We start from the raw sequence: 24,678 nt of genomic DNA on the forward strand, positions 1-24,678 counted from the left end.
GGAAGACATTGCTTTTATTGACAATGGCAGAGAGAAGTAAACGTTCAAAGGTGTGTTTGCACTTCACTAGAGCCAATGCTGACAATACTCATTGGCACAAGTACAAAAAAAGACTTCTCCATGTATAGTGAAAAATTGCAGCTGAACAAAGGTGAAAAATATTAAAGGAACAGTGACCAATGACTGAGTGACAGAATGCTGTCACCAAGGCCTGCTATGTTATGAACCTTCTTTCTGGAGTCTGTTTTCAACAACCCAAGTGGTTATCCTTCAAGTTTACAGTTTTACACCAAGAAATTTCCTTTCTCTCTCTCTTTGCCCTGGATTATGTTTCCCTGCTGAGGCACAGCAGAGGAAAAGAAACACAAAACAGACATCGTGTTATTTTCAGAAAAACTTTGGAATATATTTTTACATTGGAAGTCGAGTATGGATTTCAATCACCCACACTCAAATTGCCTTAGGACTTCTTCCAGCCAGCAATGTTTGTTTCAGTGTGCAAATGTGCACCTGCCTGTTGATCTGTGATTCAGCTAAGGTTTAGTAATTAACATGTCTTTTCAACAGCATATTGTGTGATAAACACCATTTTATTGTAAATGAAGTCTCTTGTTTAACCTAATCTCACCTTGCTCAATTATCCGCATGTTCGTTAAACCTTTTGCTCAGTCCCTCATAACTGCTGCTGTAAATAATGCCAGTGCAGCCAAGAGGAGTCAGATGCTCCTCTAAGCATGGTATCACATCATATAAGATCTTTTTATCAGATTAAAAACATCTTGAAAAACGTCACTAATGTAATTTGGCACAGCATCAACAAATAAACACGTGTTTAATTCCTTAAATTTACAACACTTCTTTCATATCACACATGCTGAATATCAATGGAGCTGATTTCTATACAAATATTTGCATGCAAGTTTCATCAGAATTGTATGAATATTTGATTGCAGAAGATATAATCCAAATCAAATTGGAATTCTTAAATTGATTCAACAACATGTATTAATACAAAGCTCAACTGTACAACATGTTAGGAGATGCTATATCTGCAGTTTTCCATATTCAAAATAGGCAAGTAAATGCATAAAATAGTTATCCTTTCATGGCATTTGGTTGTAAAACCAGAGCAAGCATTTGTTTGATTTAGCTAAATCTAAATTTCTGAATTTTAAATATACTATTTGTTGGCTTTTAATATAGTATAAATCAAAAGTGTTACAATTGAGGTAAGTGCTTTGGCAATAGGTTCAGCCAGACTAGATCACACACGTCAAAGCCTTAGCTGTTCTTAAAATATACAATGTAGAGAATACAATTATGAAAATGTACTAAGAAAAAGGTACACTACTACATTTTACTGAAAGGACCTGGCAAAAGTACTTATTCACATGCTGAAATACCTAAATTTATCTTAGCGCATAGCCAGAAGTCCTGTCATGCAAAATTTGTGACAAATTTAAGTGCAAGTGAATTTGGATAATAGGTAATGTTCATAGTATTTCCGTCTTTAAACTGTTAAGTATGAATTTTAAGCGTGATGTCTCTAATTACAACACATTTCCACTGAACCAAAGACAGCACCTTTGGAAACACAGAGCTAATCATAGAAAATAATATAACTTTTGTTACAACTAAAGAGGGTTTTTCATAAAAAGCTATTGTTGTGCCTAACAATGAGAATCAGTTTTCAGAAATTAAGCTGAATGTTGAAGGTTAAAGCAAAGAACAAATGATGACAGAACAAGCTGTCCCAACGTCTTGAATGTCATTTGGATTAAGAAGAATTCTGTCTCTGATGCAGGTACACAGAGGTGAAATTGTACAAAGCATCCACAAACTAATGACACTCTGTACTGTGCGTACAAGTAGAGCAACAGTTTCACTGAATATTATCTCTAAAAGAAAATGAAACATGAAACACATTCAAATTCTTGTCTATTTTTAAAGTGCAGTTCTCCTTCTAACTAATGCTCCTTCTAAGTTTTTGTATTATAATGAAAACCTCCTTACAAAAATCTGATTTTTGAGCAGTTGTTTTGTTGAATTAACAAGGCACTTATATAATGACAAAAACATTTTTTGGATCATACATATTGTTGCGCATAATTTATACTGCAGTCAAAAAACAGGAATCCTATTAGTCGTATTAGCTGAGGCAAAGTGTTGCATTAAAATATGCTATAATTAAGTTTTTGCAAATATACAGAAAATTTATACTATATAGTAGCCTGGATAACTAAAATACTTCTTTCCAGAAACATGCTGGTATAGATATATATAGATATATCTATATATCTAGAGGGAGAATAAGAGCGAGAGAGAGAAATACATAGATCTGGAGGGATCTGGAAGTAAAACTACCCAGTTTCTGGGTCCTCGTGAGACATGCTTAGTTGTATTTTCTGATGAAGGGCTAAAACCTCTACCATCCCTCTCCCTGAGTGGGGTACGCTGGTGTGTAGAAGGTGCCTCTGTAAATGCCTGATCCAGTCCTCCTGAATGGAAAAGGGACCATGAAAAACTAGGTCGCAGAATCTGCAGAGATACACCAAAAGAAACTGTCAGTGTTTCTGGACTTCATGCATTTCTTCTAACGCCTTCTAACTAAGATGTAGTTTTATTCATTCTATACATTGTAATCAAAGATTCTCAAGTTTTCCAGTCTTTTCCATAACTATATAAAATTCATTGAGGCTTCAAAATGGCATTGTTAGAGACATGGGCACTTTAACTAATAGAAGTTACTAAACCATGGCTGTGTTTGTAACTTGACTTTTGGAGCATAAGTTCACTATCACTGTTATGCTGATGACACTCAGTCTTATCTACCTGTTACACTTGATAGTCACTATATTTTAAGAACCTCTTTGACTGGATGATCTCACGTTCCTGGACAGCAATACATTTCCTAAAGCAAAACGGACGTTATTTTATTTGCTTTCCCCCAAGCTCCACAGATATCTTAACTATTACATTCAGTCCTTTCTCCATAGATATTCAAACCGTAATTTAAGTTCCTAGAGTATTCGTTGATAGTTTCTGGACTTTTAACCCTTTGCAGCAGGTGGTAGTTCGGTTCCAAAAAAACTCCTCAGTGATTTGTTTATAGTTAGAATCTAAGTTAGATCTAGCTGAACTACCAGGTATATGCAGCAAGTTTGAGCTAAATGCATTCTCAAAGCCAAACAGCTTCTCTGAGTGGCTCCTTCTGGCCCAAAAGAGCAATGTGGTAATTACTATTAAGAAAAGTTGAGCTGTCCAGGACTTTACAAACCACTGGGTGACATCATGGTGTGCAAATATACAGTCATAAAACTGGGTGCAGACAAATTGCTTGCAACCATCAAACATGCAAATGTCAATATTCCAGCTTGTCCTTTATACATGTGCCAGTTTAAGCGTTGTTTTGTTGAAATACTGTGTATGTAGCCTTTCATTCCTTTTACCTGCAGGTCAGTGTGCACATCTCAGTATTCAGTGAAGGTAAATTATTATTTTTAAGCTCCGGCCTTTGTCTTGGTTTCTTCTTCCTAAAATCATAGTCTAGAAAAAAAAGCACCAGAATTCTTTATCTCAAGAAATACATCCGTTTAACCTTGACATGAACTTCTAAATGCACATTTTGCAACATTTTGTCTCTAAATACAGCAAATATCATCTGCTTTTCATTTTACTTCAACAGAAATTACCTTCTTCTTCAAAAATTGCAATCCTCTTCCTGTGTGCATTTGCTTGAATATGGCCAGGAAGCTGGGAAACAGTGGGGAAGGTGCTGTCACACTGAATATAAATCTTTTTTGAGTCACATTCCCCTGAAAAATAAAATAAATGATGTGAGTGTATTTTACATTTCCCTAATATTTAGGTTATATATTCATTTTATACAGTTTAGCCTGCGCATGATACCATATGTGACAAATCCAAGTTTACAAACATTAGAAGTTGAATATTTACGAAGAAATATAGAATATATTTGAGTTCATGCAGTAATTTTATTATCAGATAAACTGTTAGTCCCAGTGTGCGCTAAAGTCTTCTTCCACCTGGCTGCATTCTAAGCATCTTATTTGCACTCTCCTGTTTGGAAAGTGTTACTGGTAAAGTTTAACACAATCTTGTGTCTTCAGGGGGACTTTTTTCACATACAATTCACCACCTCGAGGGAGTCACAAAGGATTCCTAAACTACACACGCAGAGACACACACACAAAATCACAGATATATTCATTTTCCAGGAAAACTGGCAACAATGATGCTGTACACTAGACTGCATGTTAATGATTAATGATATCTGGCATAGTTCAGTAGATATCCCAAACGATCTTTCAAAAATTAAAGAACCTGATTTTACTTTTCAGTGTATTTGTATGTCAAAGAAAAATATCCCAAAAATGTGAGTAACACATGATTTGAGAGTCATCTTGACCTTGAGGTGAGAAGAAATGAACTCGGTGGTGCATTTACGTTAATACCCAAATGTTATTCTACAAATTGCCATTAAATCAGTCTTTAGGACAGAAGACATGGGATAAAACGTCTTTGGGAAGTACACTGCAGCTTTGTCCTCCTTAGTACCTCACTGAAAATTTGATTTGGACAGACATTAAACAAAATTGTGGATTCGTGGATGATGGGCTTGTGACACAACATCAAGAGGATTTCATGTTTTTTTAATATGAACTTCAAAAGCACTTTGGTGGCATTCTATGCAGAGAATGTGTTTTTCCCACAAATCAAATGACTGTGAACAATTCTCACACTGTTTAACTGTATTCTGTCGACAATAAACACGTTATCTGGGATGAGACATGGTAAATTTGTAATAAAATATGAATTAAAATCTGAGAATTAGTTGGCTTTGACGCAAGTGAAGGCAGCTCAAAAACAGGACACACTCTGAATTTAAAAGATATAAAGTTGTTGTTGATATGGATGCGGTTATGTTTTATGCAAGCCTAGCGTTTGCCTGGGTCAACATGCTATTCCTCTACTAACAATTAAATGAGAAATAAAAAGACAATTAAATAAAAAACTATTAAAACGCAACAATAAACTACACTTAATGATATAATAACTGACATACAGTAGCTTGTCTTACATATGATCTATTAAATGCATGATAATGATACCTCAACTTTTGTTTTTCTGCTTTGGCTGGTTTTGCATAACATTTAAAAATGATGTATTTTACATACAGTATGATGGCTGTCCAAATCTAGACTTAAAGATTCCATACCAGCAGACCAGTTTGGTTCCCGACTGGTCATCTCTGTTTTGGCCATATAATCGTTGGTCATCTCACAGATCACCCTGGTTGCATAGGCTTCTTGGCTCACTGCAAGCTCCACACTTTCCTGTTTGGCTTTGAGGAGTTCAACTAAAGTGCTTGATGTGGCTGTAGTGCCTCTTTCTGCTTCCCCATGTAGCTTCTTCCTTTCTGAGAGGTTATCTACCATGTGTTTACACACAAGGCTTTTCTTTATGGGATGCAGACTCCTTTTGACATGTTGGAGTTTCCCTGGGATGCTTGTCTGCATCAGAAAGAGGCCATTGCTGCAGATGAACTTCTGAGGGGCTAAAGGTTGAGAGGAGAACTGACTCTTAGTCAGAAGGTTGTTCCAATGTTCCGTTTTGTTCTGTAGCAATTCATTTAGTGCGCACAGCGGAGACTTACTGCTGCTGGTAACCTTTGTACCTATTCGTTTCAGGTGTCCCCTCACATGGTTAGAGATGCCAGTTTTGCTATCAAAACATTCCAAACACACAGGACACGTGTGTTGTCCTCGAGTTTCTGGCTTAACAGCTGTAATATAAGAACAGTGTGTCACAATTTAAGGAAAGAAAAAAGCTATTTTTAGTGTACATTTTGGAATGTGAAACTTTATAGATATAGATTTTCTATAGCTGCTTTTATATGTAAGTCATATAATAGACCCTACTGCCGATCACAGAAATACTAAATCATAAACCCTATACCATATCCTGAAGTGCCACTTTGAAATGGTTGTGGAGCTTTGAAGAACTTTGACTTCTGTCATGGAGTAATTAACCAAAGCTTCTATAGAGAGGTGCGCAATATGCAATCCCACTGATTAAGATTATAGATGCTTGCTCCAACACATCCCTGGCTCCATTTCTTTCTCCTATCAAAAATGCAAAATGATTTTCTTACTAAATTACAAAATATAATGTTATTCATCTTTTGATAGCATTTAAGGACATACAGAACACATCTGATAGGTGGCACGCTTACACTAAAATTCTACAGTATGTGCAGGCACCTAATATTGCACAAGCTAGGCTATAATGAGCCAATCGGTGTTAGGGATATTAGTTTTGGCACACAGTCCATTCAGACTCGGTTTGTATTTATTATTTGTTAAAATAATCGTACCTTTTTTTCTCATGCCAGTAGAAATCTTTCTGCGGATTCTTGGCTGATAGTCCCACAACGCCACTTGCTCCGGTGAAACCATGTGCCGGGCATTGTAGCTCACCCCAGCTCTGTGAAGATGTCCTCGCACGTGATTGGACAGACCCACTCCGGACTCAAACGTGGCGGGACAGTAAGGACAGGGCTTATGTTTTACTGATGGTGTGGGGGACATATCAAAACTATCACTTGGAGATGTATTAGGCAATTCTGTGGAATCATCACTCACTGTCGTTTCAATGTGCTCCTCTTTGATTATGAGCTGTTCTATGTCACTGCAGTCTTCATCTCCATCATCTTCAACCTTGAGTGCGTGGGGGCTTTGGTGTTTGGCTGTAAAGCTCTGCCTCTTTTTCAAATACCTCCGAGCATATGAGTTCCTTTCATTCTCGCTGCTTTCCAAGAAGCTGCCTGTAGCTTCGCTGGTGTCATCACTGAAGTTATCATCACCCTCACAGCCTTTCTTTAACTCCCTAACTGCACACTGTTTCTTAAGCCTCTGGCTAAGCCCAGGCAATATATTACCATTCATTCTTTCAGTAGTGTTATGCAAAGGTGTAGTCATTTTTCCCATTGATGGAGAATTTTGGCTTACTTGTACTTGTAAACTCCCGTTTACGGGGTCATTTTTGCTTCCCTGACAGAACATCTGGTCCAATTTAAGCTTCCTGGCTGTAAAAGCAGCGGCTGTAGGACGGTTTGCCAGCTTTAAGCTGCCAAAAGCCCTGCGGTCATTGTTTTCAGCATCTTCTTGTACACAGGTGAGATCGGTTTCCACATCCAATTTTTCTGCTGGTTGTAAGAGTAACTTTCCATGCTTGTCGATTCTCCACAAATATGGCGACAGCATGCTTTTAGTGCAGCTGGCATTGGGTTTAAACTGATGACAATTTACAGTGTTGTCAACAGTTTTTTGAATGTGAATATCCCCCTTTTCAGTGGAACGGTCGAGTTTTTCCTTTAAAGTAGATTTAAATAGATTTGGTTTACATCGGGCCATTGTTTTATATTTGCCAACATATGGCATTTCAGAATGTTTTCCTAACACTACTTTGTCTCTCCTTGGGAAAAAACTCATTTTACACTGAAACGGAACATGTTGTGCTCCCTCTGCATCATTAGTATGACTCATTTTCCTGTTTTGAGGCTGGTGTGTGTTGAGGTGTGCAACATGTAAGTGTGCTACAAGTGTCTGCCGTGTCAAGGAAATGTAATTACACTCCTCACAAAAGTAGTAGTGCTTCAAATTATCATGTGTTTTGGTACCCTGGACAAAGACTTTTTGGCAGTTACAACCAAACGTGCACCGAGAGCACGGCACTGTGGTGGCCCCATCTTCAAATTCAGTCTTTTTGAGACCTTCAATTTCCTCCATAAGTTTTTCCAGCCTATCTTGGTGAATAATGATGTGCCTCATGAGGGAGTTGCTATCACAGAACAAAAGCCCACACTCTCCGCATATAAAGGGCTGTGAATCATTCTCACTGTTCACCTGATTATGCTTGCCTAAATGATACATCATATGTCTATGGAAATGTCTTTTTTCCTTGAAATTAACATTGCATGTTGTGCATGAAAAGAAAAGTGAATCTCGTTCAAGTTGCTCTGCCTTCAACTGTTCCACTTTTGGACTAACACAGTTTTCATCTTCAGGGTCATTTTCCTCATTACTGCCTCCCTGCGCTGTGCTATAAATATGGCTCTCAGAGTCTAAAGCTATGTTCCGAGAAAGGTCTTTGAATGGCATAACTGAATATTCAATGTCAGATTGTGTACCCAAAAATTCATCTTTGTTGCCAGTGTCAACACTTTCAACATCATTACCACTGCAGAAATGTCTGTAGCTGTTGTTAACCTTTTCAAGACAGCCTAACATGCTTTTCGTGTGTGTATTGTGCTTCTTGTCTCTTTGGGGCATCACTTTGGTCTCCAGCCTTCTGTCGTTGTGCAAAAAGCATTTTCTTGTTGAATCCCACCTGATTACTTCAGTATTATCATAATCATCCAAGGAGACTCCAGACCGTTCCATGTCCCGTGGAGATCTTGTTTTTATTGTCTGTTTTGTCAAAGGTTGGCTAATGTGCATTTGCTCTGCACTGTCACCTGACAGCGTGGAATAGGCCAGTTTAGACTCATTCTCCTCCAAGTGAGACAGTGGCGTGTTGACACCTGGCTGTGTGGCCGGTGTTTTTACGTCGGGTCCCACTGTGTTCTTCCAAGCGTCTGATTGAAGCTCACTAGGTGGTGGTAACACCTCGGGGCTCGTGTCCTTCTCCGCTTGCCACACGGCATCCAGGACACTGTTGGATAAAACAGTGCCTTTGTTCAGGACACAGTGTACCTCTGAGTTGGGGTGTGAACCAGGTCCATTAACAAGTGCTCCTGAAGGCAATGAATTGTCTGCATGGGGAACAGCAGGGACACTGCTGTATACAAATGGATTCGGCTGGGTTCCATTTAAAGGGTTTTCGTGTTCATCTGAGGACAGACCTGCAGCATTGTTCTTCGGGGAGAATGTGTGAGTCTGTAATGGCTCCCGAGTACGACCTGGGCTGTCAGACACCGATTCCACGTCTTTGTCCTCTTGCGCATTCAGCTTCAGATCAGACATAGCAGCGATACTTTCTGAAATATGAAGAAGAAAATTATTCTGCAAACTTTGAGCAAGTCAAATAAAGCGTGCAACGTCTTATACATATCTACACGTATACACAGTATAAATAGAAAAAGATAACTCTTGCACATAATATAGTAAAATTTAATTCTTTTTCTCTCATTCTCACTGACAATGTGGTGTTGTTGAAAAAATCTTTTTTTTTTTCCTTTTGGGCTATTCCCACTGCTCTGTAAAATGAGAGTGGTATTATTCTGTGCCGCATTATGATTTTCCAACACCCTCTTTCGCCACCTCTATTCACAACAAACCCTGCTGTTAGCCTTGAATACCCTGGTGAGGATGCTTAATTATGTGAGCGTACCTCTGGGATACAACCTTCCTGCTTCTCCACCTAAAGTTCTCAGTCGCCTGCTAAAATTGACCAATTTCCATGGGAACAAAGTACACCTCCAATGAGATCATATTGCGTCTTATCACTCTGTGATGGTGCCAACACAGATCCCAGCATGAGACTGTTGTTACTTGAATCCTGACAAATTGGCAGGCACACAATCTGTCTGAAATACAAACACAGACTCACACAAAGAAAACATACACTTTGGCGCATACACGTGGACAGGCATACAAATTCGTTTAAGAGTGGCTGATTTGAAAGCACAGTTACTCCATATTTATTTGGACAGTATGAAACCAAATAGCTCTGAGCTATTAAAAATAACTACAACTAAAAATGTGCATTTTGGATCTTATAACAGATTATATTTTGCTGTCCAGAGCAGATTTAGTCTGAAACATATGCTCAGTGGATTTGACATCCAGGGCTGGTCGCTCTCTACAGGAAGCTGCATTGCTAACGAAGTGGTAAATTCAGTGTTAATGAGTGGCTTCACTGTTACCACCTCAGAGGTAAAACCTTCCGAGCTCCATATTCTCCCCATCTGTTGTGGTGTTAAAGGTTCGAAAGGGGAACAGACGCTCTACATTTAAAGCGAGCTTCACTGTTACCTCCAAACGGCAGGGTGGCAAAACCATCAAAATATCTTGGTTGAAAATGTGCAAGCCTCATTAGCAGCCAACTCACACAACTCGCTTCTATATATAAAGAACAGGGGCTCAACAGAAAAGCAAATTTTAAAAATGTATTTGCTTCTATTTACTTCATTTAGTCAATGTTAAAAGGCTGACTTTGCCTTGCCTGAAGATATTTACAGGGATTATGAGCTTTAATACAGTTAAGCTGTATGCACAGATCAGTCTGCTGTGAGCTTTTACTAACCCTGTCTGCTATTTTCCCCAAGACTCTCACTTTGTATTTTCAGTTTGGTAAATGAGATTTAGAAGCAATATCATGATCCCTTTTGTGTTCATCATTGTGTTCTGTTACACAATAGAAAACAATATAACACCTCTCTTTTATTGTGAAGTCTTTAACATTTTTTTTGTTCTTCCAGCACCTACAGCTTCGATCGTGCATCTCATCTCGTGAACAAAATGATGTCTAGCAAATGCAATTCTCTATATACTACAGCTAAACCTCCAAGAACTACAATAAATGCAGCATTATTGGTACTAACACTTCATATACTATATGCACCATATTCAACTATTTTTATTGCTGATTGATTAATGATTGCTATTTACAAAACTGTTGCATTGCATTCATCCAGAAACTACACATTTAGAAAATAAAAGTACTGATTTTCACTTCACTAACAGTAAAAATGACTCAAGCTAACTCAAGCTATGCGGTTAATTTGATCTCCTGAAGCACGCTCTGATATTTGGTGGGCTGGGAAGCATGCCATGTACTCACGTTGGTATAGCTTTGAGTCTGGCTCTCAACTACAGCACGTGTCATGCTCTATTCCCTTTCATCCTCCTGTCATTCTCTACTGTGAACAATCCGAATTCGTGAAAATAGCATAACATTCGACTGTAAATTACTTGTTCTAGTACACAAGGTAAGGAGTAATTTTACATGTTCTTTTAGACATGTTCCAATATTCCTGTGAGAGCAGACAGATATTCCTAGAGTCAAAAACCTGCCTCTATTATAATGACAGAGTGCAAAGGTCACACGTTGTTAGCTAAATTCTGTCATTATTTTCTCTAGATCTCATGAGCCATCTATGTTATAAGGCTGGAACTTGGAGCAGTGCGATGACGGTCTAGGTTTCCAGTCATTTCTGCTGTTTTGGACAATCATTAGAACAAAAGGTCAAGTGAAGTGTGAAAATCAAAGGCTAATAAGACAGAAAATATGGAGGAAGACATACAACGGATGAAGAAACCCGAGCTTATATCATTTCTAAAAATGGTAAATACAGGAGAGAGGCTATGTGCAAAAGTATGTTACATAATGTCTTTCACAGAGTTTATTTTACACCAGCGAAATCAAAAAGAATGTGCCTAGCTGATGACAGTAGGTGTTGGAAGTGTAGGAGAGTGCACTTATCCCGGCTGTGATGGAAAAAGCCGTGCTAAAATCAATACGAGTAATTGGGGAGTTTTATCTTTATCCTACATGTGAATGCAGCCTTTTATATACGGTTGATGTATTTGTTTATGCTGTCTAATAATATATAACACAACAGATATGGTTTAAGTAAGGGACTGTACTTTGAGATGAGACAGGTACAATACAGTGGGAAATACAGTGGGTGCAGTAATTTATTGAAATGTGCAAACAAACAGAAATATAATATACAGTTTAAGGCACAAACAGCATTTGTACAATTCTAATGAGCTTGGAAGTCAATATTTGACTACTTTTATTCTTCAGCACAGCCTGAACTCTCTCAGGCAAGCTTTCATGTTATTTCTTTTTAAAGTTGTATTCAGGAAGATCGATTCTGTGTGGTGAAAATATCAGTAAAAATATTGGTGTATTTTCCATTGTGCATTTTTGGACATTTGTTTTGGTGTTCTAACATATTTTTGCCTGAAACTACATCTAGAATTGACATTGCCATGTTATTCATCTCATGCCAGTGAAGTAAAGAATTAAATTCTGGCTATAGGTGTAGAATATTTGTTGTACCATTTTTGTGAAAGCAGACATTTATTAAATAAAATATAAAATAAAAATACTGCAACACTAAACTTTAAGTCACATGAGGACTACAAACTGATTGACCAGGAGGTTGGCACTGTAAGGCTGGAAATGTCCAAGCAAATTCATTCCTCTTGTTCAGCTGAAGACCCAGGCTGGCAGCACAGTGGAGACAACACTAAAGACCAACTGAGACCAGTCAGCCAAACCATTTCTGTTGCTGGAGCTGTCTGTATGGATCAAGAGCCAACCTTACATTCCTCTGCCATTGCCTTTGCTGGAGAAATGCCTGAACGAGGGGGGGCACAGTCCCTCAAGTACTGCACTACACAACTTCCTCAGTTAATAGGATCTATTGATTTATTTGACACAATGTGAATTTATGAAGCTGCCTCTTTAGTGTGAGAGTATCAAAGCGTGGCTCAAAACAAACAGACGGAGATTCAGCTTGACAATCCAGTAATCCCAAGGTGAGCAAGTTCTCAATGAAGGTGCCACGGTGGGGAAAAAAAAGGGAGAAACAAACACATCGTAAAGTTTTTCTTCTGCTATCTTGGCCCTGCAGTTACCCACAGTACCACACACCAGAAAGGCAGGATGAAATTAGCAATGCACTGCCAAATCTCACTTCTCAAGCAGACTAACTGGCTTCTTGCACACAAAAAAAGGAATGTGACACTACAAAACACAATTGCACATTCATAAAACACCATAAATTTCTTAAATTTGCACAAGAGAAAATAAAGAGCAAGTGGCTTCACACAGCCTCTTTGTCAGGATTACATAGTATTCTTTTATCCCCCTGAATTCTTGTCACCCAAAGGTCATTTCCATAATAATGGTCTCCATCCTCCCTAATGGGATTTCGCCTGTGATTATGTATGCCAGCGTCTTGTGCAGACACTATCAGCTCTGTCATCCTGAATTGCACAAATGTAATTACACAAAGCCTTTGATAACTAAACAATGTAATTTACTGCTTGAGTGAAAATATATATTGGAGTTATACGACTCAAATTATAAACTAAAGGAAAACATGTTATACGAGTACCACAGAAGGTATGTTCCAAAGAATATCACGTTCTTTATAGTATGAACACATTAAATGGTAATGCATGCTTTGAAAACAAGAATAAAAGCTCACAGGTAAGTATTACAGCAAGACGTCACTCAAAGGAATGAGTTTTATTCTTTTCAAGGCGTTAGATGGGACTCTAACATCTATGAACTAAAGATGAGGCTTGTCTCTTAGTCCCGCAAAGTATAAACAAAAAAAACTGTTAGCATATATGGGATACATCCAGTCTTGGAACACAACTTCACTATGAAGAGTTGATAAAAAATAAGGATTATGGTTTTTAAGATCTAAAAACAACATTTTAGTTAAGCGGCAGCCATCTACAGTGACTATGGCTCTTTGGCCTGCCTGTGTTCAGTATTTGACAGAAGACAGCAGCCTGTTACGTCAACCAATAAGCAGCCAGACAGATGGGCACGTAAGCTGTGGTTGTGCCTAAATAAGTAATCACTGGTCCCCACTGTTTTTCCTTTTTATTTTCAAATTAATTTAAAATAAAAGTTTGGTTTACTAAACTTAAATCGATTATTTTATTGCATCCTCTCTAGTCAGTACAGCACTATGATGACATAATGACACTATAAAAATGAACAATTAATTGGTAGGATTTATTAACTGTATCTGACTTTTAAAGCCAGACCCGAAGACAAGACTTGAGAGCAATGTCTTCCCCTCTACATGCACAATTTTATATTCTCAGCCCATGTAAGTTTCAGTGTAATAAGACAAAACCTTCTGAGTGCACTGTGCACCAACTAAAACTCTAACTGGCTCCCAGTATTTCCAGTTTAGACTAATATGTTCACGTTTTATTGAAAGTCTAGAGCATCCTTGATGTCTTCCCAGCAGATTCAATTTAGTGCCAACCTTTATGTTTGTAATTGTGATTGTACTTACAGCTAGATCATGTGACATGTGATGTGGCCATATATGATAATGACAAAAGTTAACATGTAGCTTAGCATAAGGGCTAGAAGCATGACTGCTAGCCTAGCTCTAGCCTTTTAATAATATCGATCAGCAGGTTTACAGCTCACTAATACACATCATAAATCTAATTTGTTTAATGCTCAGAAAAGTTCACTGTAAAAGCAACATCAGGTGTAATTTCTTACAGTTTTTTAGCAATGTTTACTTTGTGCTATGCTAACCTTTTCAACTAGCCGGCAGGAACTCTATGCTTAGCAAACGGAAATGCATCACTCTTCTTGTGTAAATTATTGTAATTAAATAGAATGAAATAAATTTGTGGGAGGCCTAAACAAAGAAATAATAAGTGGAGAATTTAAAGTTTTCATTTTGAGACAATGGGACTCAAAGAAAAGAAACCGAGAGTCTGTCTGAAAAAAATATGAACAACAGAAGGCAGAAAACCCTCTTGAACCTGTCCACAACAAACTTCTCCTCGGCCCCCTCTCCTGAAAAACGGGAATGAGTGAAATGGTTGTGATGGTAGATTTACTGATGAAGAAAGGTGAAGCGAGAACATTCGGAGTGATAAAAGGGGACAGGGAGCGAGTGACAGTTGGGTTAAGACAGAAGTCATGTTCAATAGCAGGTAGAAACATCAAACAGTGAGTTCACAGGAAACCCATGCAACCTTGTCTTGAAGGAGGATTTTCTGTTGTGTGGAGTAGATTATATCTGTTCAAGCTGCTGACACGGCCTCATTTGGTGCCCGTAGTGTTGGAGAGGGATTAAACGATATAAACTTTAAAGCTTTAAACAATACCTTTCAAAATTAAATGGATTAAGGGAGGGATGTCTGATGGGGATTTCCCAAGGCTTTGTTAGTTTTAAACTCCACTCCTTTTAAAAGGGGGGGAAAAAAAACACAGCGCTTAGAAATTTCTCAGGCATGTGACTTTTTTAATGAGGCTCCTCTCACGTTGAAGAGGGCAGTGGGCACAGGAGGGCTGCCAAGCAGATGGCTCTCATAAACATCATATCTGCTCTGTTTAGATACATGACTTCTCATCTCCCAACACTGAGAGGAAAACAAACCCGACCATCACCGCAAGCACAACCCACTTGCCTGCTTTTGGCAAGCTGTGCTGGCGCGTTGAAATGGCACATTTCCATTTCCTGCATTTCTCCTTCATAACAATATGCATGAGCTGCACAATTGATATACATAACCTCTAATCTGTTATAAGTATGCAGAGAAGATGCAGCGATGGCGGTGGTGTGTATTTTTATTTAGTGGCAGTTAGGATGTTGGCTTTTATTAAATGTTATTATTACCATATGACTGAAAGTATATAAATACTAAGCAAGACAGAAGATGTTGCTATGATTAGGCCGATGCGTTCCACTCTGGCTGAGACGAGAAAAAAAACATGAAATATACATATATATCAAACTTTGTTGCTGCTGCTTCACTGTAGACATGTGACCATCCAGATGAAAGCGAGTCAGTGTCAAACTGCTCTCCCAATTGAGGACGGGCTCCACATTGCCGAGCAGACATCAGTGAGCTTAAATTCGGAGGCATGTCAAGCATCGCAGGTATTAGGACGAAATCTCTCATTATCTTTCTTTAACACATAATATGAGCGTTCCATGGCAGAAACTGAGGGGGTGAGTGGGTGGGGCAGGTAGCAGGGGCTCAGCACTCATTAATGGCAGCCAAAGTGATCCCTCAGTAGTCACCTTGAATTCTATTATTAGACCAAGACTCCAAACAGAAACTGGATCAAGTGCGTCGTGCAGCCTTTGATTGGTTGTAGAGTCCTAGAAGCGGCTAAGATAAGTGCCACTGTGATCACGTGAGGTCAAAGAGATGACACGAGCTGCAAAGAAGCCAAAACTGTGCCTGTCGAAAAGTCGCAAGAAATTCAGAAGCCCACAGAAGCCTGTTTATCTAACTATCAGGGAAAGTGGACAGCTAGAGCACAGTAGCCTTGACAGCAGAGGGAATCCCTTGTCATTTCTCAAGGTCCACACACACACATACACAGACACACACGCACAGATGCGTGTAAGATGATTATTCAGTACTGCTTGTCAATTGTACCTTTTCAACTCGGATCAATGAGTCGTCTTGCCCTATATCAACGCCGGTCATTAACATGTGAGTGCCACTCTATCAGCCCCAGCTCCAAATAAATCAAAGGGTCGGCCACAGAAGAAAAGAGGCTAATATTTCCTCAATAACCCCAGAGAGACACCATGGAGAGATGCAAATTGCCTCCCAGGAGACCCCGGGGGATGTGAAGGAGAAACTCGCTGGGAGGCAACAGGAAGCTAATGAGTATAATAGTAAATGTATACATGGAGAGGGAGAAAACCCTCTCTATTCATACCAATTAATACAATCTTATCAATGGAAGTGTACTGTAGGAGGAGGGCCCATGTCTAACCCCTTGCCCTCCTCCCCGCTCGCACCTCACAAGCATCTGTATTATTCAACACAGGCCAAGCTACGGTCATTAGCCCTGTGGGAGGCTGGGCCAGGCCTGGGGAGTTAAAGAGATTTTAAAAACCACTCACTCCTCACATCAAAACAAATCGGACCAAATCAAAGGGGCTCAAAAATGTCCTTTCTTTGAGGGGCGAGGGAGGTAACAGCCATTGTTGTGAAAGGCGGCTTTCTGCGACATCAGTGTTAAAAAAAATTGCAGAAAAATACAAGCTAGCTAAAAGTGTCTTCATCAATCATGCTGCTTTTGTGAAAAACGATTACACGTTATTATAATGTCATGATATCAGATAAGAAGTTTAAATCTTAATTGTGTTAAATATCTTTGCATAATAACTCGAAAATTATGACATTCATGTATTTAATCAGTTTAATGGTGCTTAATAACTGTGACTTTGGAGCTTTCATAATTTTCTATATCATTAGCAGATTAACAGGATTTTTTCTGTGCGTTGTTAGAAAGGTGGCGTTTTACTGTAGCTGCTGACACCATACTAAAAATAAATAGATTAAAGATAACAACTGGAGTAAGGTCACTTTTAGAGGTTGGTTATAGTTTTCTCTGAATCTGGTATAAAACTCAAAAATCAATACTATATACATGTTTAGGTCTACTTGAGTTATTACCAAAACCACTCTAACAACATCACCATTGCACCTGCAGCTACTGAAACTTGCTGAAAACATAAAAAAAAACAAGCATAAACTAATATACAACATTTTACTTCTGTCAAATATTGATTGTGATGCTACAATGTTAAAGCTTCTAATGACAACCTGAGGAGTTGCTATGCTTATTTCAGTATTTCTGCTACAAACACTGAAACAGAACATTTCTCCACTGCACTGCTACTGGTCAAAGATTCCACATGAAATTGTCCAGTAAAGTCGTATAGCCTTACCAATAAAGATTTTGGGAGTGAGCTGTAGTTTAAAGATGCTGCTGAACAACATAAAAGGGCAAATAAATGCTTCAAAAGCTCTAGAAGAAGCAGGCCTGCCACTATCTTTTATTTTGAAGGTCATTTAAAAGGCTGGATAATATACCTGGCAACAGCTGATTGGAGGAGGATTTGCCTCCTAGAGATCGCCGAGGAGACTGAAATGAAGGTTAATCACTATATAACTTCCTACATGTATTATCCTACACTCCAGATTTCATTGAGCATGTCTGTAAAAGCCCTCCGTCAGCATAATTGCACCTAACCTGTGCCCCGCATGCTCAAATCTGTAAAATATCACATCCAACTCAGAGAATAAATGGGAAATTAATGAGGGAAGTGCTGAGCTCAACCTCAGATAGGTATCACAGAAAGGGTTAGCTGCCTCGCAGCTCATGTACAATGGAAGCTCGCTAATCCCAACCCTCAAAGATAGAGGTTGTTTGGACTTGTGAAATGTTCAGAGGGATAAATGCAAGACCATACTGATTTGACATTTTTGCAGACTTGTATGCATTGGATCAAACTTGGAATATAAGCGATAAGTATATTTTAGGTTGTGGTAGTTCGGATGTAGTCATGCAAATATACTAAAACCAACCTACTAAGACAGAATGATTGTGCACTTAATGATCTGTGCTGATTTAATTTCTGTACATGTTCTTACATGTAAGTCATAACTGTATATAATTAGAATTTTATAAGGATTTTCCTTTAGGTTATTTATCTTAAGGTTTCATACAAAAAAAAAGAAGAAAAAAAAACATGTACCAACATCAACTCGTTATAGTTTTCCTATTTATATTAATCACTGACTACATAGACCCCCGTTAACTGATGATGCTCTTCAGTGTCTCATTTCTTAGAGTGAGGGCTGAGAGTATCAGTAATCATATTCTGCCCCTTAGTGGAGGAAATGGTCCACAGCCCGAGTGAAACAGGATAAGAAAGGGCTTGATCTGCAAAGGCTGAACAGCAGACTGGATTGTGGACAGCTCAGTGCTTCAATCAGCCTTTGATGGACTGCAATAATCTCACCTGCCAGTGAATTAAGATTCAAGTAGCTCAAGTCCTTCTCTTCTTTAAAAGAAATTCCTCTCCAAGAAGAAGTCACTCCCATGACTATTTAAAAGGGGGGTACCACTCAATTTATATGTAAATTTAGATTTAGGAAGACCAAAAGTATTACAAACTTGAAGCTAAAAAAGAAAGTAAATTAGTAGTTTGGAAGTTGTCAACATTAACTGTGTTCAAAAGCGACTTATTTGAGGCATTTTATATAATCCGAACGTATCACGTGTCAAAGAATCAGAATGCGAGCATGCACCTTTAACCCCAGGTATTCATCTACAATACATTTCTAAGAATCCTTCACAGTAGAGCTGCCGTCACAAATCAAGGAAATGAAAAGCTCTCACATTATCTTCATACTGTTTGCAGCAGAAGTGGCAGCAGTGAATGAAGCCGGACAAAGACAAACAAAAAACAAGAGTTTAAATTGCAGAAACAAATGCAAAACCACAGAAAAAATAAAATCGATTTGTTACAAATCCTACTCTCGGTTACTGACATTTCGCTAATACAAACAGAGAAGAAGCACATAGCATCCAGCAGTCAGCTGAGTATTTACTGACGGTACGATGCCAGTGTCATGGCAATTCCAACATCAGAAATCACAAAAGTCACTTATATTTTAAGGAAATTAAACAAAGACTCGGGGATTGTAAACACTAACTGTGTGTCAGTGATTCTGTTTCACACTGGAAAATAATCAACAGCCAGCTTGTCACTCCCCGCAACCTGCCAAGAGTAGGAGTGGAAGCACTGACACATGTAACTGACATCTCAGATTTAATTTGACTGGTAATCACACCCAGCTATAGTTTCAGAGCATTTCACACATCTGAGCTACAGTTTCAGGTGTTAAGCTGGTAAGGAGACACGCGACTGTGCCTCTGCATGATAACACCTTCTCAGAGAGGGTCACATTTTAGGTTTATGCTCTGAGATTATGATTAGAATAATGATAGCAGAAGAAAGTTAGACACACACAATCAACAATCAACACACATTTTAAGCTCGCCTTTACTGCTCAAATACATTTATTTCAGTTCAGCGGCTCTTTGAAACGAATTATGGACATGTATGCTTCACTGCATGTCACCTTGTTGTGATTCTTGTCTGAATACTAAACCATGAATGGATCATTATGACTTCTAAAGAGAGACAATATCCTATTAATGCTCCTGTCTTTTGTCATATGGAAAAAAGCTTGATATGGATAATCATGCAGTAAATAAAACAAAAGAACAAATCAGAACGCCCTAACTTATCAGTGTATGTTGAAGCAATAATTACTCCACACTGTTCTCATAAAACACCTCTAACAGAGCCAAAAGCAGGTAAATGTTCAGAATCTTTAGAATTATTATGCTGACAAGCTGCACACTAAACGGATCACATGAGGGGAGAAGCCTTGGTAAGATTTTGTGAGTCCATCTGACACACACTGCCGGAGGGGATATGTCTCCATTCTCAGCAGCTTTCTTATTGTTTTGGAGCCGTTAAAATCTTCACTGTTTGTGCGAACTTAAGCAATAATAATTTTCAAGTTAACCAACTTTATTTCTGTAAGAATTTTTTTGCCTTTGGTGTTTCAGCTCTTTTGCCTGTTTTACTTGCTATGATCGAGTATTACTGGAAAAATGCAATAGCCAAGCAACCAAAAATGATTAAGGCTGCAAATGTCACTGGGCCAACTTGACCACACTCGGTCATCAGTAAATGCAATCCACACAGATGTAAGGGAAAAAAATGACCACGCAGAATGAAATATCATCTAATTCCATCTCTTTCTGCTAACACACACTGTACAAGCAGCACTTTTCTTAACCTGGGATCCACCAATAAGACCAGGTTAGCTAACTTATTTATTTATATTAAAATCAAATCACTGGGAGAGTAATGAGAACGCAAGCATAAAAATTTATTTTTGCAATTTAACTGAGTGAAGTGGTCTGATCACCTCACTTTGTCATAAACTGACATTGCATATTTGATGAATATCACAGGAGCCTTTTTGTTTGAAATAATCCTGCAGATTGTGAGAAACAAGCTGTTTCAGCTTCCTCTCATTGAACCACCTTTTTCTGATTGGCTCTCTCTCCCAAACAAAAAGATTTAAAAAGCAGGTGGGTGGAGCTTCTGTTTGGCTAAAGCCCTACCCATGTTCCATATTAGGGTTGTCCGCCCTTTTAGACTATAAAAAATAGTCTATGAAACTTGTTTTATGAAATATATTAAAGAAGCTAATTATTATTTTCTGAAGCTAAAAAGTATTGTCAGCATATTTTAGAGCTGATTTTCTTGTTGACAAACAGATCACGTGTCATTTTATGTGACTCTCAAAACAGAGCATCAGTTTAAAATCAGATTCGTAATCCTCATTATAAAAATGTGACAAGGCATGACTATCGAGGTAATACATCAATAGTAAGTAAAAAATCAAGTATTTGTTTTAACCTGTTAAAGAGGGTTTTGACTCTCTGGGGCCCCAACAGAAAATGATAGAGCAATATTTACAATATCAAGCACAAATCAAGTTCATTATTTACTGGTTTCGGAAAATTTGTAGGCAAGAAAAAAAACATAATTTTTACACTAATCAGTGATGAAAATAATTAGTCACAACCCCGATATATTGTCAAGGCATGGCTGTATAGCTTTGGTATAATTCGCTAGACTTCCTTGCGGGTAGAAATCACACTTAAGCATCACCACAGTTATCAGGAACAGGCGATATCCACGCATTCCCTCATTATTTTTAAATTGAACACAAAAATGGTAGAGCAGATCAGCTACTGATTGGAAGGTCGGTGGTTCGATCCTTGGCTTCCCCAGTCTACATGTCAAATATCCTTGGGCAAGATACTAACCCCAAGCTGCCCTTCATCGGAGTGTGAATGCGTGTGAATGTAGATTACTTTGCACTTGTGTTTAGAAGTGCTTGTATGAATGGGTGAATGAGGCATGTTGTATAGAGTGCTTTGAGTACTCCGGGAGAGTAGAAAAGTGCTATATAAGAATCAGTCCTTTCACCATTTACCAAAAATCAGGAAAAGCTTTGTCAAAGAGGATTAAAATTTAAGAAATATGTCAACTGGAGCTAAAATGTCTTTAGTCAGTTAAGCAGTTACTAGTTTAACAAAATGTTTTGCACCACATTACATAAAATATTGGACAAAAATGCTAAAAAAAAAAATATTTTGTCTCAAGCTTTAAATGTAATGATTTCCTGCTTTTCACTGTTTTATGCAGTAGTTGAGCATTTGCACTGCTGAGTGGCTAAAACAAGCCCTCACTGACGTCATCTTGGACTCTGAAAAACTGGGTTGGACATTTTCACCATTTTATGTGGTTTAGAATAATGAAACAATATCTGGTTTCAGGCCCAGTGGAAACTGAACTGGGCTTGAAATGTTCACCACCAAGAAAAACACTACAGTGGTCCAGTCAATGTGGTTCTATGAAAACCTCCCGTCTGATATATTCCTGCAAATTCTTGGTCGGAGCATCTGATTACTAAAATATCTCATCTCTGCAGCTGTTCCTCAGCTGAGTTGCTAATTCAGGCCAGTGTACTCCCATTTAAGAAGTCCCACGTGTCTTCATTTATAGCTGTGTAAGCAGCCAGCCAGGCCAACAGAGAACACGTAACTGTTTGCTATGCTGTGCATTCAGGGACTTCAGGCATCTTGGTTAAAATATTTGACCTTGTCAAGTGACATATAATCAATTCGTGGATAACATGCCTCAACCATCTGATTTATTTAGTCGAGCAGTTGACTCCTTTACTCTCTGCGGTATACTAATGCGGTAAAACCAACACTAGGCTGTTAAGCTGCAGCTGCCTTCTTTCTATAGCTGTTTAAGCTCCTCCTTAGACACCTGCAGGGAGTGATGGACTCACTTATGTAGGTCTACACTTTGATTTGACTAAACCTCCAGCATAAAGGTGATAACAGGAATGTGATGCACACTCACAGCAAAAAATTGTAAAACCCTAAAATCACAGGAAACACTCATTATAAATATAAATCTGAGCTCATAACTAAACAAAATTATAATAAAGCAATGTTTCTCCAAACGCCACATGAGGCGCCCTCTTGATAAGTTCATTGTTGCTTTTCAGGAAAGAGTTTTCTTACTGTATGCTCATCTTGACTGGGTGTTGTGGGTTAACTGATTAACAGAACTTCCTCACCTCTCACCCAGTGACAGCTAGTACAGGCTTCTGCTACAGGATGCTGTATCGTTCCCAGTACACTACATGCATTTAGTTCATAGCCACTGCTATGACTCAAGGTCAAATGCAACCTCACTCATGCATCCATTCCCTTAACGAATGCTTCTCCAGTAGGGGAGAGCGGGGTAAGTTGTCACACTTTTCACACTGACTAACTTTTACTGAGCACCATACATCACAACGTAATAAATGTTTCACCAAATGAAAGAAGGAAGTCTCGGGCACATATGATGTATTCATTACATTTTCATATCTTATCTCATTACGGAGTTGTAGACTGTTGAATGGAGAATGTGCACTTGTGACAATTTGCCCCATCGGCAGGTAAGTTGTCACACTAGATTATCTTAAAATAAGAACACAAATACTTAATTGTGATTATTGATTTTAATTGTTAAATTCAAACCAAAACTGGAAATTTGAACAATTATGCCAAGAGAATTTGGAAAAAAACAATTATTTCAATCCAATACACATTTTAATCAAAACATTAAGTAGAAAGAAAACTTTAGTTTGAACTTTAAACTCAAATGTTCTCTGGCTTGCACATAAATCCATCATAACTGAATGGAATGCTGCAAATAACTTGCTTTACTTAACATGTTAATCCTCTGAACAAAACAGATGCCCTATTTCTGATTAATCAGACTCAACTTCAGAGTCACAATTCTGGCACACATAAATTGCCTGGCCTGAGGTGCAAGCATCATGGGCCCATTTGTTGCATTTTACCCAGGTCTCTTTTGGACGACTGTTTGAAAATGGCTCCACACAGACAAGGCAGAAGCACTCTTCATCATCTGATGATGACTCTTGAATTATTTTTCTTCTTTTAGCTGCGTTGTTCTTCATAGGTCCAGATGTTTTCCCCCCTCGCGTCCCTCTCTTTTGAAACAGCTTTTTGCTAGATTCAGCCTTATTCTTTTCTTTTTCTAGTTGCTGCTTCACTGGCGTGTCGGTTAGAATTGCTGATTTGCGTCGTTTTCTTCCTTTGCTGTTTGGTTTTCGGCGGCCAGCTTTTGGATATGGCCAGATGTCCTCTGGAGTTGGTAGTCTGCTGTCAGTAATTGCAGTGCTGGGTAAGGGTGAGCTCGTGATAGAGATGATGCTGGAGCTTGGCAGTTCAGAGTTGGTGCTGGGGCCTAGCAGTGCAGAGTTGGTGCTGGGGCCTGGCAGTGCAGAGGTAGTGCTGGGGCCTGGCAGGGCAGGGTCCGGAATAGGGCGATCTGTGACGTAGGATGGTGCAAACTCGGCTTCCAGAAATACATTTCTGTTGTAAGGTTGAATCCCAGCCACCCTAAAACCAGCCTGAATGTTCAATGGGGTTGCAGCCAGAGGATATGCAATTGCCACAATCCCAGGAATGTCATAAATAGACATTGTCTTCCCAGGGTTGTTCCTCATCCAGGCATCACACGTGCTGTTGATGTGCCTCTTTAGTGGCCCGTAGACAGACCTGTCTAATGGTTAGAGCCGATGTGAGCAGTGGGGTGGGAATGACAGCATGATTATGCCATTTTCTTTGGCATAATTGAGTCCATCAATGGACAGATGAGACTCGTGGTTGTCCAAAAGGAGTAAACAGGGCTTCTCCTTTGAACACTTTGTATGTTCATTGAAATGTTGCAGGAAGTCAACAAAGTGTGTGTCTTTCATCCATCCAGAGGAATTTGCCCCTCCTTTGCTGCCGGGTGGCCCGTTGATCAGGAAATGGTTACGGAAGTGGACACGCGGGAAAATAAAGTATGGAGGTAAACTATTCCCTATGGCTGAGACAGCACAGGCCAGTGTGACAAGGGTTCCCCTTTCAGCAGAGGTCAATGACCCT

At 38.9% G+C, this 24,678-nt stretch overlaps 1 protein-coding gene across 2 annotated transcripts in view; it reads right to left on the reverse strand.

Moving 5' to 3' along the window:
- The window catches only part of znf644b (zinc finger protein 644b), a 26,341-nt gene continuing 1,663 nt past the window's right edge, over nt 1–24,678 (reverse strand). The window contains exons 2-7 of one of the 2 annotated variants that reach the window (XM_085448899.1): nt 6,398–9,061; nt 5,678–5,806; nt 5,240–5,578; nt 3,693–3,815; nt 3,450–3,546; nt 1–2,538 (exon numbers count right to left, since the gene is read on the reverse strand). In XM_085448899.1, the coding sequence (XP_085305025.1) occupies nt 2,361–2,538; nt 3,450–3,546; nt 3,693–3,815; nt 5,240–5,578; nt 5,678–5,806; nt 6,398–9,047 (3,516 nt within the window). In that variant the 5' untranslated portion in view covers nt 9,048–9,061 and the 3' untranslated portion in view covers nt 1–2,360. Of the gene's footprint in view, nt 2,539–3,449; nt 3,547–3,692; nt 3,816–5,239; nt 5,807–6,397; nt 9,062–24,678 lie in introns of both variants that reach the window. The other variant, XM_085448898.1, reaches the window with a different exon arrangement.

The sequence above is a fragment of the Copadichromis virginalis genome, linkage group LG23, assembly GCF_057382275.1.
Source record: "Copadichromis virginalis isolate Kocher_CV1m ecotype Utaka linkage group LG23, C_Virginalis_male_GT1.1, whole genome shotgun sequence".
Classification (NCBI taxonomy): domain Eukaryota; kingdom Metazoa; phylum Chordata; class Actinopteri; order Cichliformes; family Cichlidae; genus Copadichromis; species Copadichromis virginalis.